The sequence below is a fragment of the Mytilus edulis genome, chromosome 13 (genome assembly GCF_963676685.1).
Source record: "Mytilus edulis chromosome 13, xbMytEdul2.2, whole genome shotgun sequence".
In the NCBI taxonomy this organism is placed as follows: domain Eukaryota; kingdom Metazoa; phylum Mollusca; class Bivalvia; order Mytilida; family Mytilidae; genus Mytilus; species Mytilus edulis.
This window is the reverse complement of record NC_092356.1, coordinates 71,423,514-71,441,974: the sequence shown is the minus strand read 5'-3', so window position 1 is coordinate 71,441,974 and position 18,461 is coordinate 71,423,514. Positions and strand designations below refer to the sequence as shown.

At 34.0% G+C, this 18,461-nt stretch overlaps 1 protein-coding gene across 1 annotated transcript in view; it reads right to left on the bottom strand.

The window, feature by feature from the left end:
• Positions 1-18,461, bottom strand: part of LOC139501664 (rap1 GTPase-activating protein 1-like) — a gene marked incomplete in the record, with an annotated part of 165,573 nt that overhangs the window by 125,258 nt on the left and 21,854 nt on the right. The window contains 1 exon segment of the mRNA XM_071290808.1: positions 15,946-16,102. Coding sequence (XP_071146909.1) covers positions 15,946-16,085 — 140 coding nt within the window.

The following is an 18,461-nucleotide window of genomic DNA, read 5'->3' as shown; positions in this document are numbered from 1 at the left end:
TTATACACACTAATTCAATCATTTTCCAATTAGATGATCTCCTAATATAAACATATTAAGAAATACAATTCATTTTTATGAAACAAATATCTCTTGTAATTCAGGATATTACCTTAGTAATTCAGGATATTACCTTACAGTAGAGTTATACAACTTAAGGGCATACAATACATTTTTGATACCAGATACAGTTTTGATCCCGTATTTACAGTTTGATGAAAATTTCCATATAGGCTATTTTTTGCCTGATAAAAACAAATATGTAATAAAAAATATACCTTCATGTGCTACTTTTTGAGTTAAATGAGGTCGAAATTTTGTATATTTGCTCAAAATTCGGATTTGTGGCCTTTTTTTTTCTTTCGAAAGAAAGACATAACTTTTTTGTTTTAAAAGATAAAAACAAATTGTTTTTCGTTAAATAATTTGTAATTTCTGTATTTAATAAGTATTCTCAAAATTTATGCTTTTTTTATTCAGAAATAACTCATATTTATCAAATTGCCATGAATTGAGAAAAAAAACATTATTTTTTGCTGTACATTTATCAAAACTAAAAAAATTGCTCTATTTACAGTTTAATAAAATTTGGTCCACATAATCTCCCTGCAAAATGAAACAAAATGTCTTTTTAAAAAATAGGGGTCCATGTACTCGTTTTCTAATTAAATCAGTTTGAATGATAAAAATCAGTCAAAAATGCATCTTTTCCTGGTATGTCACAGTTTGACGTTGCGAAAATAACATTTTACGTAAGCAACGTCATAACCTCCCCTGTAACTGTATCGTATGCCCTTAACTAGGTATATGGTCAATGAACGTCCATAGTTATCAAAGTACCATGATTATAATTTAATACGCCAGACGTGCGTTTCATCTACCTAAGACTCATCAGCGACACTGATATCAAAACAGTTAAAAAGCCAAACAAGTACAAAGTTGAAGAGCATTGAGGACCCAAAATTCCAAAAAATTGTGCCAAATACAACAGTTTTCTGGTTGTTTGGTCTAGTCTAATTAGATGATGCAACCTTAGGAACACATAATTTCATTTAGTCCAGTCTTATCATGCAGTCCTAAGTATACAAAATTTGGCTTCATTCAGTCTATCTACCTTAGGAATTAATCATTTTGCTTGGTCAAGTCATTCCTCAGTGATTCCATATATACACAACCAAGTTTTTCCCACACAAAAAGGGGCGCACCCCATCCCCCACCCCTATTTATGCCTCTGGTAATATGACAAGTAAGTAAGGATGATGTCAGATGTTTATGTAGACAAGTATTTATTTTGAAGTATTAATTTCCTGTAACATACAATTTCTTTCCTGAAATCATCAAGAGTTATTTCCCTTTTCACTGTGTATATTTTGTTTTCTCAACCCATCATTGTAGGTTACAAGGCTAAATTGTATTTTATGTAAGATTTATCCCCCTTTTCATTGTATATATTTTGTTTTCTCTACCCATCACTCTGAGACCCATCATTGTAGGTTACAAGGCTAAATTGTATTTTATGTAAGATTTTGAACCTGTTACATCAATCTCTACCAATGATTATATAAAGATTAATGTTCCTTTCTTTTCTAGTGTGAGGGGTATTTGGAATGTCATGAACTTGATTATTATTCATTAACCATTATGGCATCTGGAACTTAAACACATATTTAGAAGGAAAAAAAAATTTGTTCATTTATATGTTTTGGAGTTGAGTGTGTCGTCAATTTTTAGTGAACTAGTACACATTTTTGTTTGGGGGCCAGCTGAAGCCTGTCTCAGATGTGGGATTTTCTTGCTGCGTCAAAGACCCATTGGTGGCCTTGAACTGTTTTCTGCTCTTTGGTTGGGTAGTTGCCTCTTTGACACATTCTTCATATCCATTATCAACTTTATTCAAGGATAATATATCAAACAGAAAAACAAGTAGTAAAATTGAGAATGGAAAGTAGGTTTATATCTAACATCAAAACAAGTTATTACTTACTCACACGTAACCCAGGGAAATCAGTGGCCGATCCAGAACTTTTCATAAGGAGGGGCCTGCTGACTGACCTAAGGAGGGGGTCTAGTCATGCTTCAGTGATTCCTTATATAATCAACCAAATTTTTCCGACGAAAGGGGGGGCTCAAGGGAAATATCAGGGAAGACATGTTTAAACCATGACTAAGCCCCTGCAAGATGGTTAACCATGGTTGATGATTTGGTGCTGTGACCCTTAATGATTCATTTCATCAGACATTTGGATCATTCTCTAAATAAACATTCAATTCAATCTTAAACAGGTCTGACAGTGTATATATCCTAGAATAAATAAAATAAACATTCAATTCAATCTTAAACAGGTCTGACAGTGTATATATCCTAGAATAAATAAAATAAACATTCAATTCAATCTTAAACAGGTCTGACAGTGTATATATCCTAGAATAAATAAAATAAACATTCAATTCAATCTTAAACAGGTCTGACGGTGTATATATCCTAGAATAAATAAAATAAACATTCAATTCAATCTTAAACAGGTCTGACAGTGTATATATCCTAGAATAAATAAAATAAACATTCAATTCAATCTTTAACAGGTCTGACGGTGTATATATCCTAGAATAAATAAAATAAACATTCAATTCAATCGTAAACAGGTCTGACAGTGTATATATCCTAGAATAAATAAAACAAGAAGTAATTGTAACAGGATGCTGTTACGAAGTCTCCCAAACAAAGCTCCGATAACTCCCCATTCATATGGTCCCATGTTCATTTGATTTGATTTTTTGTCCCATACAAGAATATATATGGCTTACGAGTAGGGATCTCCACCATTTACAAGTTTTCAAACAGGAGAGGGTGGTGGTGACCCCCAGGGACTTTACCTACATTTCATATGATTTGTTTTATTGTCCCCTACAAGAAAACATATGGTTTAGGGGTGGGGATCTGGACCGTTTACAAGATAATAGTACATACTCAAATTGAACGGGGTGGGGGTGACCCCCAGGAACTTCCATCTAATTTGATGTGATTCGTTTTATTGTCCCATACAAGAATATATATGGTTTAGGGGTGGGGATCTGGACCGTTTTCAAACAAGAGGGGTTGGGGTGACCCCCTAGGGACTTCCCTTTTATTTCATTTGATTTGTTTTATTGTCCCCTACAAGAATATATATGGTTTAGGGGTGGGGATCTGGACCGTTTACAAGTTTTCAAACAAGAGGGGGGTGGGGTGACCCCCTAGGGACTTCCCATTTATTTCATTTGATTTGTTTTATTGTCCCCTACAAGAATATATATGGTTTAGGGGTGGGGATCTGGACTGTTTACAAGATAATAGGACATTCTCAAATTGAACGGGGTGGGGGTGACCCCCAGGAACTTCCATCTAATTACATGTGATTTGTTTCATTGTCCCATACAAGAATATATATGGTTTAGGGGTGGGGATCTGGACCGTTTACAAGTTTTCCAACAAGAGGGGGTGGGGTGACCCCCTAGGGACTTCCCTTTTATTTCATTTGATTTGTTTTATTGTCCCCTACAAGAATATATATGGTTTAGGGGTGGGGATCTGGACCATTTACAAGATAATAGCACATTCTCAAATTGAAGGGGGTGGGGATGACCCCCCAGGGCATCCCCCTATATTTCATGTGATTTATTTTATTGTCCTATAATCATTTCTGAAGACTGCATGTATCTATCACTTATAGTTTTCAAGTTATATTCATTTAAAAAATTTTGAAAATAAAATCCCATAGGGTTCTATAGTAAAACCCTCCCTGCTTTCTACCCCCCAAAACACCCCTTAAAAGACCCCAATGCACAAACGAAAGATTGATGGCTCACCTAGACATATTAGTCTACCATTTTATGAAATCCTAAGTCAATCTGACAAGCGGTTTTGGAGAAACGCTGCGGACAAGTTCATTTTTTAAAGCGGCGGAAGAAGAAGAAGAAGAAGAATAATAAAAATAATAAGAACTGAGCAAAAACAATAAGTCTCCAAACTTTGTTTGGGAGACTTAATAAACATTCAATTCAATCTTAAACAGGTCTGACAGTGTATATATCCTAGAATAAATAAAATTAACATTCAATTCAATCTTAAACAGGTCTGACAGTGTATATATCCTAGAATAAATAAAATTAACATTCAATTCAATCTTAAACAGGTCTGACAGTGTATATATCCTAGAATAAATAAAATTAACATTCAATTCAATCTTAAACAGGTCTGACAGTGTATATATCCTAGAATAAATAAAATTAACATTCAATTCAATCTTAAACAGGTCTGACAGTGTATATATCCTAGAATAAATAAAATTAACATTCAATTCAATCGTAAACAGGTCTGACAGTGTATATATCCTAGAATAAATAAAATTAACATTCAATTCAATCGTAAACAGGTCTGACAGTGTATATATCCTAGAATAAATAAAATTAACATTCAATTCAATCTTAAACAGGTCTGACAGTGTATATATCCTAGAATAAATAAAATAAACATTCAATTCAATCTTAAACAGGTCTGACAGTGTATATATCCTAGAATAAATAAAATTAACATTCAATTCAATCGTAAACAGGTCTGACAGTGTATATATCCTAGAATAAATAAAATAAACATTCAATTCAATCGTAAACAGGTCTGACAGTGTATATATCCTAGAATAAATAAAATAAACATTCAATTCAATCTTAAACAGGTCTGACAGTGTATATATCCTAGAATAAATAAAATAAACATTCAATTCAATCTTAAACAGGTCTGACAGTGTATATATCCTAGAATAAATAAAATAAACATTCAATTCAATCGTAAACAGGTCTGTCAGTGTATATATCCTAGAATAAATAAAATAAACATTCAATTCAATCGTAAACAGGTCTGACAGTGTATATATCCTAGAATAAATAAAATAAACATTCAATTCAATCTTAAACAGGTCTGACAGTGTATATATCCTAGAATAAATAAAATTAACATTCAATTCAATCTTAAACAGGTCTGACAGTGTATATATCCTAGAATAAATAAAATAAACATTCAATTCAATCTTAAACAGGTCTGACAGTGTATATATCCTAGAATAAATAAAATTAACATTCAATTCAATCTTAAACAGGTCTGACAGTGTATATATCCTAGAATAAATAAAATAAACATTCAATTCAATCTTAAACAGGTCTGACAGTGTATATATCCTAGAATAAATAAAATAAACATTCAATTCAATCTTAAACAGGTCTGACAGTGTATATATCCTAGAATAAATAAAATAAACATTCAATTCAATCTTAAACAGGTCTGTCAGTGTATATATCCTAGAATAAATAAAATAAACATTCAATTCAATCGTAAACAGGTCTGACAGTGTATATATCCTAGAATAAATAAAATTAACATTCAATTCAATCTTAAACAGGTCTGACAGTGTATATATCCTAGAATAAATAAAATAAACATTCAATTCAATCTTAAACAGGTCTGACAGTGTATATATCCTAGAATAAATAAAATTAACATTCAATTCAATCGTAAACAGGTCTGACAGTGTATATATCCTAGAATAAATAAAATTAACATTCAATTCAATCGTAAACAGGTCTGACAGTGTATATATCCTAGAATAAATAAAATAAACATTCAATTCAATCTTAAACAGGTCTGACAGTGTATATATCCTAGAATAAATAAAATAAACATTCAATTCAATCTTAAACAGGTCTGACAGTGTATATATCCTAGAATAAATAAAATTAACATTCAATTCAATCTTAAACAGGTCTGACAGTGTATATATCCTAGAATAAATAAAATAAACATTCAATTCAATCGTAAACAGGTCTGACAGTGTATATATCCTAGAATAAATAAAATAAACATTCAATTCAATCTTAAACAGGTCTGTCAGTGTATATATCCTAGAATAAATAAAATAAACATTCAATTCAATCGTAAACAGGTCTGACAGTGTATATATCCTAGAATAAATAAAATTAACATTCAATTCAATCTTAAACAGGTCTGACAGTGTATATATCCTAGAATAAATAAAATAAACATTCAATTCAATCTTAAACAGGTCTGACAGTGTATATATCCTAGAATAAATAAAATAAACATTCAATTCAATCTTAAACAGGTCTGACAGTGTATATATCCTAGAATAAATAAAATTAACATTCAATTCAATCTTAAACAGGTCTGACAGTGTATATATCCTAGAATAAATAAAATAAACATTCAATTCAATCGTAAACAGGTCTGACAGTGTATATATCCTAGAATAAATAAAATTAACATTCAATTCAATCTTAAACAGGTCTGACAGTGTATATATCCTAGAATAAATAAAATAAACATTCAATTCAATCTTAAACAGGTCTGACAGTGTATATATCCTAGAATAAATAAAATTTAAAGATGCATGATGAGGTTTTTCTAAAATCTTAAAGAATAAAAAAAAAAGTATAAATACATTGCAATTGTATTAAATGAAAAAGAAAGATATGAAGGTTAAAACGAAAGATTCAAATAAAAACTACAATTTGATAAATAAAGTCAAGTGGAAAAGGAAGACTAAAGTCAGCTGATATGAGACAAACAGAAACAGGAAGTATTATTGTCAGACATCTTTGAATTTTTGAAATGGCGTTCGCAAGTTCAATACAAAAAGGACAAATACCTGTTGGATGTCAGTTATGTGAAGGTGGAAATAAGATTAAATGGAAATGTCACACATGTGACTCGCTCATGTGTGACAATTGCAAAGATGGGGTCCATCTAAAGATTGGGAAAGACCATAAAATACTAAATATTAATGACCTTGGAAAATCTGAAGGGTCAAAGGACACAATAATATTCAGTGAAGTCAAATGTGATGAACATTCTAACCAAGCTTGCTGTCTGTACTGCAATACTTGTAATAAGTTTGTCTGTCCAAAGTGTATCACTAAAGTTCATAATGGACATGAGTTAATCGAAGAAGAAATTATATTAAGAAAATAGTAAATAGAAAAAGTAAATGGTTCAAGCATCAGTTTTACAAACAAATCTTAATGACTAAAATGTATTGTAAATCTTGAATTAGTTTAGTATACATAAGATGAATTTTAGAAGATGTTTTTTTTTTAAATGCAGGCCAGAATTATTATAAAACAGAATGATTTTTAATTTATTTCTTTCCTTTTAGTCGATGTATACATATTGTAGAGTCATCACTGGTTATACTTATAATATGATTATTTCTGCGACTGCATCTTACATTAATTTGTAGGATCCTTTACAATAGATAACTCAGCTGATCTGTAATAATTCCGTCTTTATGCTTTTTATATCATGTACTGTATAATAAAGGTAGATTAAAACTGACGAGGAAAGGTAACTCCAGGCCACTGAAAGCTTTATTTTGAGTGGTCTAGCGCATCTAATATGGTTACAAGAGCGCAATTATTCGTAATGCATTTTCCATAGGGTACCACTGGTGTTCCGTATTTTTTTTCTCGAAAACTACACAAACTAGGGAAAAACGGGTAGCCGTTTCTGTTACTAGAAAGGCCAGTTTTGCATTACAATAAAAAAAATATATAAGGTCATGCAGCTCACATTGACTTAAAATGCAGTTGAAAAAGATCGTCTATTTTTTTCGCTTAATGAAAAAGGCACATTTTTAATGGCTCCAACGTGCAGAAATGGAAGATATTTTCTATACCTCGTGAAATGTGGATATGATTTTCGGCAATTTTTATACCTAATTGGATAAGCTTTCGATTAAATGTAATTCCTATCCTGTATCATCCAATCAGAAGCCGTATAGGATTCTATTCTGAGTACCATCTTGGGGTAAAAAACTTGCCGGTAAAATGTAAACAAATAGTTGCGCTCTTGTAACCATTTAGTGCAGGCGATTTGGTGCCACAATATCTCAGTAGCATGAGTTCAAATCTCAGCAGTGATAACTTGTCATACCATAATTATACCTGAATACACATTCTGTCACTATAATATTCTGGCACAGGTTAATCAACTTATAGATAATCTTGTTGACTTTTTATTTTGATGTAAAAACATTCTGCCGTAATGATAGGTAAATAAAAGTGAAATAGAAATCAGATGTAATTCACAGTGGAATGGTAGGGTGCTTTCAAGTTCATTTCAATTAGGGTAAACAAGTGATAAATTTACTAGGGGTAAAATAGCTATATACAACTTGTGATTGTGTTTATGTGTTTACTTTTTTTTTTGATTGATTGAATTCATTTTATTTTTTAAACATTTGGAATTTATAACTATGAGAAATGTTACATTGTTGAGAATTATGAAGGGGGTGAGAAGGGATATATCGGGATATTGTTGTTTATTCATATCAGAAAATTATAAGGACATTAAAACCATGAATGAATGACATCCCCACCCCACCCTACCCCACCCTCATGGTTGGTGCTTCAAGGTATGACTTCCCTAGGCTTCCTCACTCGAAACCATAAATGAATGACTACCCCAGTCCACCCCCACCCTCCTGATGAGGTATGATTATCCTTGGCTTCCTCAGGTAATGACCCTTATTCATTACATCACAGATGTTTGCAAGAGGGTACCATTTCTTATTAATAAATTATTCTTTAAAGAAAACCTTCAACTTCAATCTTAAAAAATCCTTACAGTATGTATATACCCCCAATATATAAAATTTAAATACCTTTGATACGGTTATATTACATGTCAAAATAGTAGATTTAAATAGATATTTAAAAATATATATAGAGACAAGGAAGTTATATAAAGTCAGACATCTTTAAATTTTGAAATGGCATTTGCAAGTTCAATACAAAAAAGTCAAATTCCAGTTGGATGTCAGTTATGTGAAGGTGGAAATAAGATTCAATGGAAATGTATTACATGTGAATCGCTCATGTGTGACAAGTGTAAGGATGGGGTCCATCTAAAGATTGGGAAAGATCATAAAATAATTAACATTAAAGATATTGGAAAACCTGAAGGACAAAAGAACACAATTATATTCAGTGAAGTCAAATGTGATGAACATTCTAACCAAGCTTGCTGTCTGTACTGCAATACGTGTAATAAGTTTATCTGTCCAAAGTGTATCACTAAAGTTCATAATGGACATGAGTTAATTGAAGAAGAAGACTATAATAAAGGCACAGTACAATTGACTCAAAAACAGAAGAGTAAAATTAAGTTAGAAATATCCAAAGAATATACAACAGATCTTAACAATATTCACTTTATAGCAGTATGTTCTGATGGTTCTTTGTGGATGGGGAATCTTACCAAGTTACAACATGTCAAACTAATGGAGAATAGAACTGAAGTAATAACAAGTCTTAATACTCAGATTTATGGAATGGCTAAAACTGATTCAAATAACATTCTTGTTACAACACGTGAAACTAAACTCAAACTAATCAACACCATGACAGGGGAGATAACTGATTCCAGGTATGATGTAAAATTGTATTCAACCAGTATACATGTGACCAGTGATCACAGAGTTATCATAGGAGCCTGGTCTGGAGGTGAGGCATTCCCTGCCACAGGAAGACGTGTAGTGGTGGTCATGGATCAGGAAGGAAAAAAACTCAAGGTATATGAACATGAGAAACATAACAAACGATTATTTACCTTCCCTGAATGTGTCACCTGTACCAGTGATAGTAACATCTGTGTGGTGGACGTGTTAGATAATGATTTCAGAGGTAGAGTGGTAGTGTTATCACCAGGAGGAGACATTCTAGGAATTTACACTGGTCACCCTGATGTCAACACTGAGGAGAATCCATTTACACCTGTAAGAATACTAACAACACCATCAGATAATATCATTGTTACAGATTTTGAAAATCATTTATTACATATACTGACTGACCAAGGACAAATTATTACCTACTACAATCTCCATGAAATGGGGATCTTACTTCCAGTATCCCTTGCTCTGTCTACGACAGGAACTATCTTTATAGGATGTGTTAATAAGAAAGGAAGCCCAGACACTACAAAGGCCAAACTTTATGAGTTAAACTTTTCTGGATTCTAAAGATTCCCTTGCTCTGTCTAAATCAGGAACTTTTTATAAAGGATGCATTAATAAAAAAGAAAGACCAGCTACCAGAAAAACAAACTTTATGAGAATAATCGGGATTAAGAAGATGATCATTGTTTAAAAAGAACTATCCATATAGGATAACATGAGTTAGAATTCGTTTAAAAAGAACTATCTATATAGGATAACATGAGTTTGAATTCTTTGGATTTTATTGATTCAGGAACTAGATTCAGAAATTAGTTATATGGATTTGGATTTGAACAATAATTTGAATAATATAACATTTCGATTGAAAACTCATAAATTTCTGGGTTTTTTTTAACATTGATACATGACAAACAAAGCCAGACAATCTCTGCTGATTTTTAACTGATTTTGTGTTTTCATTATGAACCATAAAAACAAATTTCTACAAAGCATCAAGTCTTTAACTTTTATATTAATTGGTACAGGTTGCAGCATATTTGTTAACAATAGATGCAAATATTTTTTTTAAATATTTGTTTTTAATAAATTTTACATGGTTTCGATATAGGACAAGAGTCTGGAAAAGGTCATGACCTTTTATGAAAGGCCAGACACTGAAATGACGTATCTTGGATAAATACCCTTTTCCAGTTCAGGAGTTATTGGCTTGAATGATCCCCATTATGACAAGCTGCTTTTATTTGTTTTCCATTGTCAAGATATCTTTTAAAGTTATGTAAGATATATTACAAATAATATATAAAGGACAAGGTACGATAAGGTCCCTTTTTGGCCCCTTATTTTCTCATTTTTAAAATGATCTGTTTTTGAAAGCTACTTATTATGTTAAAATATTCCCTGATGCTTGAAGTTAGTTTGGATGAACTTCAAAATCACAAATTTTAACAACTGGGTGAGGTGAGGGGGGTAATCTTTCATTTATTATTCAAATATTGTAATTTTTATTCCTTTTTCAGGTGTTTCTTAAAACTATTTTTTAGTTTTTAAGTGCCTGCACCAACGTGACTCAAGAATTTTTTATTCTAATGTCAATAGCACTGATTTTGCTGTCTAAATCGCCCTAATTTCTTCTGGGTCACGTAGGCACACCTTTTTAAATTTTAAGAAACAATGACCAAAAATCATTATTTTTCCTTCTTTTAACCTTTCTGGTGCCCTTTTATCCCCATAATCTCACTAAGTTTCTAAAATTAATAGTTTTGAAGTTAATCCAAACTAACTTCAAAACTAAGGGAATATTTTGACGTGATAAGTAGCTTTCCAAAGCAGAATTCAAAAAATGAGAAAATAGGGGGGCCAAAAACAGGCCTTATCGTGCCTTGTCCTTTAAAGAATTAACACATTATTTGGATACAAAAAATCATTTGAATTGCAATTTAAATCAATTTTTTCCCTGTTTCCTGTTTTATGATTTCATCTTTAGAAACTGCAGAGATTATCAAAGAAATATTTTTAAAAGGACAGGCGAAAGATACCAATGGGACATTCGAACTCATAATTTGAAATAAACTGACAATGCCTCACAAGGCTAAACTAGAGGCTCTCAAGAGCCTGTGTCGCTCACCTGTTAATGTGTTTACTGATGTCGGCCATCTTCGTTGGTAGGCGGGGTCATTAGACACTTTTTTTAAAAATAGATACCCTAGTATTATGATTGTAGCCAAGTTTGGTTAAATTTGGCCAAGTCGTTTTAGAAAAGATTTTTATACAAGTTACAAAAATGACGAAAAGTTGTTCAATATTGACTATAAAGGGCAATAACTCCTTAAGGGGTCCTCTAACAATTTTGATCATGCTGACTTATTTGTAGATCTTACTTTGCTGAACATTATTGCTGTTCACAGTTTATCTCTATCTATAATAGTATTCAAGATAATATCCAAAAACTGCAAAATTTCCTTAAAATCACCAATTTTAGGGCAGCAACCCAACAACAGATTGTCCGATTCAACTCAAAATTTGTGAGGGGATATATCTTAATTTGATGGACATTTAAATCTTGAAAGATTTGCCCTGAATGTCTTAGTTTCAAAGATATAAAGCAAAAACTGCATTTTACCACTATGTTCTAATTTTAGCCATGTCGGCCATTTTGTTTGGTAGGCTGGGTCATCGGACACATTTTTTAAACTATAAACCACAATGATAATTGTGGCCAAGTTTGGTTAAATTTGGCAAAGTAGTTTTGGAGAAGAAGATTTTTAGAAAAGTTACAAAAAATGACGAAAAGTTGTTAAAAATTGACTATAAAGGGCAATAACTCCTTAAGGGGTCAACTGACAATTTTGGTCATGTTGACTTATTTGTAGGTCTTACTTTGCTGAACATTATTGCTGTTTACAGTTTATCTCTATCTATAATAGTATTCAAGATAATAACCAAAAACTGCAAAATTTCCTTAAAATAACCATTTCACAGGCAGCAACCCAACAACAGGTTGTCCTATTCGTCTGAAAATTTCAGGGCAGATAGATCTTCACCTGATCAACCATTTTACCCCATGTCAGATTTGCTCTAAATGCTTTGGTTTTTGAGTTATAAGCCAAAAACTGCATTTTACCCCTATGTTCTATTTTTAGCCATGGCGGCCATCTTGGTTGGTTTGACGGGTCACGCCACACATTTTTTAAACTAGATACCCCAAGGATGATTGTGGCCAAGTTTGGTAGAATTTGGCCCAGTAGTTTCAGAGGAGAAGATTTTTGTAAAAGTTTACAGACGACGGACGACGGACGACGGACGACGGACGCAGGACGACGGACGACGGACGCCAAGTGATGAGAAAAGCTCACTTGACCTTTCAGGTCAGGTGAGCTAAAAAAGTAAAAGACAAGGGAACAAACAACAGTACACAAAACACAAAATAGAAATAAACTGACATGCCTTGGATAAAAATGAAAAAGACAAGGAACAAACAACAGTACACAAAACACAAAAAACAAAAGACAATTTACCCCTCAAGAGTACTTAGTTCAATGGTTGGGTTGTGACATAGCAACAGGAACCCAACTCAGTACTCTTGAAGGGTAAGCAGCTCCTGCTCCACATGTGGCACCTGTTGTTGCTCATGTTAGTACAAACCCAGTTTTTGGATTGTATTGGTGAGATTTTGAGCATATCCTCTATCATCTGAAGTTTATGCAAGTTGAAACCTAGGTATATATCATATTTATATGTGATCATCATAAAGGTGCTCTTCGATTGGATGCAGCCAGTGGCTGATCCAAAAAAATTTATTAGGGGGCCGCTCCAGTCATGCTTCAGTGATTTCCTGCACCCAGCCCCCACTGGATCAGCCTATGGCAGCAAGTTACAACTGCATCAAATAGAAATTATTACCTTGTGTCTCCAAAACTCTTCCTCAAGCTACCAAGGGTTGAGAGGAGGGGAATGGATTGAAACCCTTAGCTAGAGAGGATGTATTCCTCAATCTACCAAGGGTTGAGAGGAGGGGAATGGATTGAAACCCTTAGCTAGAGAGGATGTATTCCTCAATCTACCAAGGGTTGAGAGGAGGGGAATGGATTGAAACCCTTAGCTAGAGAGGATGTATTCCTCAATCTACCAAGGGTTGAGAGGAGGGGAATGGATTGAAACCCTTAGCTAGAGAGGATGTATTCCTCAATCTACCAAGGGTTGAGAGGAGGGGAATGGATTGAAACCCTTAGCTAGAGAGGATGTATTCCTCAATCTACCAAGGGTTGAGAGGAGGGGAATGGATTGAAACCCTTAGCTAGAGAGGATGTATTCCTCAATCTACCAAGGGTTGAGAGGAGGGGAATGGATTGAAACCCTTAGCTAGAGAGGATGTATTCCTCAATCTACCAAGGGTTGAGAGGAGGGGAATAGATCGAAACCCTTAGCTAGAGAGGATGTATTCCTCAATCTACCAAGGGTTGAGAGGAGGGGAATGGTTTGAAACCCTTAGCTAGAGAGGATGTATTCCTCAATCTACCAAGGGTTGAGAGGAGGGGAATGGATCGAAACCCTTAGCTAGAGAGGATGTATTCAACCAAGGGATGAGAGGAGGGGAATGGATCGAAACACTTAGCTAGAGAGGATGTATTCCTCAATCTACCAAGGGTTGAGAGGAGGGGAATGGATCGAAACCCTTAGCTAGAGAGGATGTATTCAACCAAGGGATGAGAGGAGGGGAATGGATCGAAACACTTAGCTAGAGGATGTATTCCTCAATCTACCAAGGGTTGAGAGGAGGGGAATGGATCGAAACTCTTAGTTAGAGAGGATGTATTCTACCAAGGGTTGAGAGGAGGGGAATGGATCGAAACCCTTAGCTAGAGAGGATGTATTCCTCAATCTACCAAGGGTTGAGAGGAGGGGAATGGATCTAAACCCTTAGCTAGAGAGGATGTATTCTACCAAGGATTGAGAGGAGGGGAATGGATCGAAACCCTTAGCTAGAGAGGATGTATTCAACCAAGGGTTGAGAGGAGGGGAATGGATCGAAACCCTTAGCTAGAGAGGATGTATTCAACCAAGGGTTGAGAGGAGGGGAATGGATCGAAACACTTAGCTAGAGAGGATGTATTCTACCAAGGGTTGAGAGGAGGGGAATGGATCGAAACCCTTAGCTAGAGAGGATGTATTCAACCAAGGGTTGAGAGGAGGGGAATGGATCGAAACCATTAGCTAGAGAGGATGTATTCAACCAAGGGTTGAGAGGAGGGGAATGGATCGAAACCCTTAGCTAGAGAGGATGTATTCAACCAAGGGTTGAGAGGAGGGGAATGGATCGAAACCCTTAGCTAGAGAGGATGTATTCAACCAAGGGTTGAGAGGAGGGGAATGGATCGAAACCCTTAGCTAGAGAGGATGTATTCAACCAAGGGATGAGAGGAGGGGAATGGATCGAAACCCTTAGCTAGAGAGGATGTATTCAACCAAGGGATGAGAGGAGGGGAATGGATCGAAACCCTTAGCTAGAGAGGATGTATTCCTCAATCTACCAAGGGTTGAGAGGAGGGGAATGGATCGAAACCCTTAGCTATAGAGAGGATGTATTTAACCAAGGGATGAGAGGAGGGGAATGGATCGAAACCCTTAGCTAGAGAGGATGTATTCAACCAAGGGATGAGAGGAGGGGAATGGATCGAAACCCTTAGCTAGAGAGGATGTATTCAACCAAGGGTTGAGAGGAGGGAAATGGATCGAAACCCTTAGCTAGAGAGGATGTATTCAACCAAGGGATGAGAGGAGGGGAATGGATCGAAACCCTTAGCTAGAGAGGATGTACTCAACTAATCTAGAAATATTTAAACTACTTTTACTGGTCCTAGATCATATGATCATTTGAGATATAAAGGTCTGGTTCCCTGTGCAAATGAACATCTAACAGAAAAATTATGTTAACCCACACAGATTCTTTTATAATAAGCAGATTATGTGTTTCAGTTACAGCTGATTTCCTAATGCTTGTAGAGTAAAACTTTGGTTGGCTTGCTTGCTTTGTTTGTATTATTATTTATACAAGCTTTGTAATTAAGTTTGACATCTCCAATCAATAAATATGAAATAGTTAAACCTGTATATATCATATTTAAATTTAATTGGACATTATCCTAATATAATTGTACAATATACAAACAAAGCAAGCAAGCTATAAACCAAAGTCTTTCTGTACATGCATTAGGAAATTAGCTGTAACTGATCTATCGTTTAGTGACACCTGCCATGTATATTGGTAAACACTGTATATCACCATCTCATCATGTCTTTTGGTTGTTTATAGGCCATTAGGTTGCTGTTTCCAAGTGACATATACCCCATATCTACAAACCATTTGCTAATTTTAAACTGCTTTTTAAAAATTAAATACTTACAGACATCAATTAAAGCTGAACTTTGATCATCTTCTCTGTAGGGTGGCAAATCATAATGATGCCACAGTGGCACATCTCTAATTTGATAGTAGCCATGATTATCTGGCACCCTTGGAATGGATGGTGAAATCCTGTAGCAGTCTGTCCAATGACCAACTTGTCCTTCATAATGTGCAGGCATCCTTCATTGCGGTCTACCTTAAAAAAAAAGGGGGGGGGGGGGGGGGAGGTTTTAGAAGCCACAACTATACCAGATATAAGTCCTTCATAATGTGCAGGCATCCATCATTGCGGTCTACCTAAAAATAAAAAGGAAGATTTTAGAAGCCACAACTATACCAGCAATTCCATATCTCCAACTTTTTCATTGGGAATGAGTGGGAAATCTTTTTAACTGAAAAATAAACCAATCAAAACTAAGTACTGTATATATATATTCAGAAATTAATTATTGCATTTAATGAATGGCTGTTATTTATTTTGAATTTATTGAACCATAAAATTAATTGAATATCCGCGAAGCGGATTATGTTAAATGTGAAGAGTCAAAAATTAATTTTATGGTTCAATAAATTCAAAATAAATTATTGCCATTCATTATAAAAAAAATTCTATTAAAATTAAGGCTCAAAATATATATTAATAAGAATAACAACGTACATAGATGGTTTGAGTATGAATACACAACGTTAGAGTGGGCGTGTCACCATAAAAATTGATAACATTGAAAATAAACCTAATTCTTTCAATCAATCAGAAGACAGTAAATACACCAAATTTATTTATTTATTATTATGAATGCTTACACTTCAACTCTAACAAGAATGCAAAATCTAATCAATGAAATTGCAAGTTTTTATTATTGTGAATCTGATATTGACGCATTTTTTCACTAGGATGTAAGCTGATGACCGTAATTCTGTTCAAGGTCATTCTAAGATTGCGGATGCAGAATTACGTCAGAATCTATATTGTCTGTTAAAGTGTTTCTATGAAATATTCTATATTTTAAAGCATATATTGATATGATATATACTTAATTTAAAGCTTCACACGAAAAGTCACAAATTACTACCGATGAATGAATATGAAACAGGAAATTTGATTTGAAAATGTAGTTTAATTTTATCGATTAATAACTACAAAGAAAAATGTTTTCATTCTTCAAACATTAAATCTTGAAACATCAAACTTAACTTTTATTATGGACATGAGAAGGCAGTAAAAATACCAAGAAATTTTGTCATTTAATCATATAGACCATAAGTGTTTTTCTAAATATATCTCTATAATATTTTAAACCCTTGACTTTGTCAAGAGGAGTATAAACACTCTATAATGTGACATTTTATTATTATAAATTCTTGTATAAAATAATAATACTTTTAAAATTGATTCATTGATTTTTGGTGTTTTAACGCCACTTTTAAGCGCCACATTTAGGCTATTTCGTGGAGGCCATTTTTTATTGGTTGAAGAAGCCAGAGTGCCTGAGAAAACCACAGACCTTTGATAGAAAAACTGAAAATCCTAGTCAATTAAGATTGGAGTTGAGTGCACCAGAACGAGCCATGTTCGACCTCACAACCTCAGTGTTGACTGACTAGTGGTTACAGTAGTAACTACTTAGGGGGTCTCATTGGGGGGTTCCGATCCCAGATCCCGCTTACTGTTTTGTCAGATTCCCGTATCCCGCTTACACTATGTACGTAAGCAATTCTCAGTTTTTTGTCATTTCCCGGGTCCCGCAAGACCTCGATTTCCCGTTTTCACGCCACAATAATTTGACTTTCACGTGTCACGCTTACAAAAAATCGGCAATCCCGCGTCACGCTTAGACCCCAATGAGACCCACTACTTAGACCACTCGGCCACAGAGGCCCTTAATACTCTTAAAACAATCCCATCCAAATTGAATATATTTTACTAATAATTCAATATAAGGAATTATTATGTATAATCGTCTGCAAACCAATCACTTAAATCATGAAACAAAATAAAACGATCCCATCCAAATTGGTTACAGTTCACTAATCATTCAAAAAGGAATTATACTGTATAGTTGGCAAACCAATAAGTATAATCATGGAATAAAATAACTCATTAATTCTGTGTCAGATGACTATATAGGACCTCCATTAGATACAGGAGAAATCGATTGGATCAAGCCATTAGTTATCTGTCAGGAAAGGATGGTACTTCAACATGCTATATCTTTCCTGTAGTTACATCTGATCAAGCCATTAGTTATCTGTCAGGAAAGGATGGTACTTCAACATGCTATATCTTTCCTGTAGTTACATCTGATCAAGCCATTAGTTATCTGTCAGGAAAGGATGGTACTTCAACATGCTATATCTTTCCTGTAGTTACATCTGATCAAGCCATTAGTTATCTGTCAGGAAAGGATGGTACTTCAACATGCTATATCTTTCCTGTAGTTACATCTGATCAAGCCATTAGTTATCTGTCAGGAAAGGATGGTACTTCAACATGCTATATCTTTCCTGTAGTTACATCTGATCAAGCCATTAGTTATCTGTCAGGAAAGGATGGT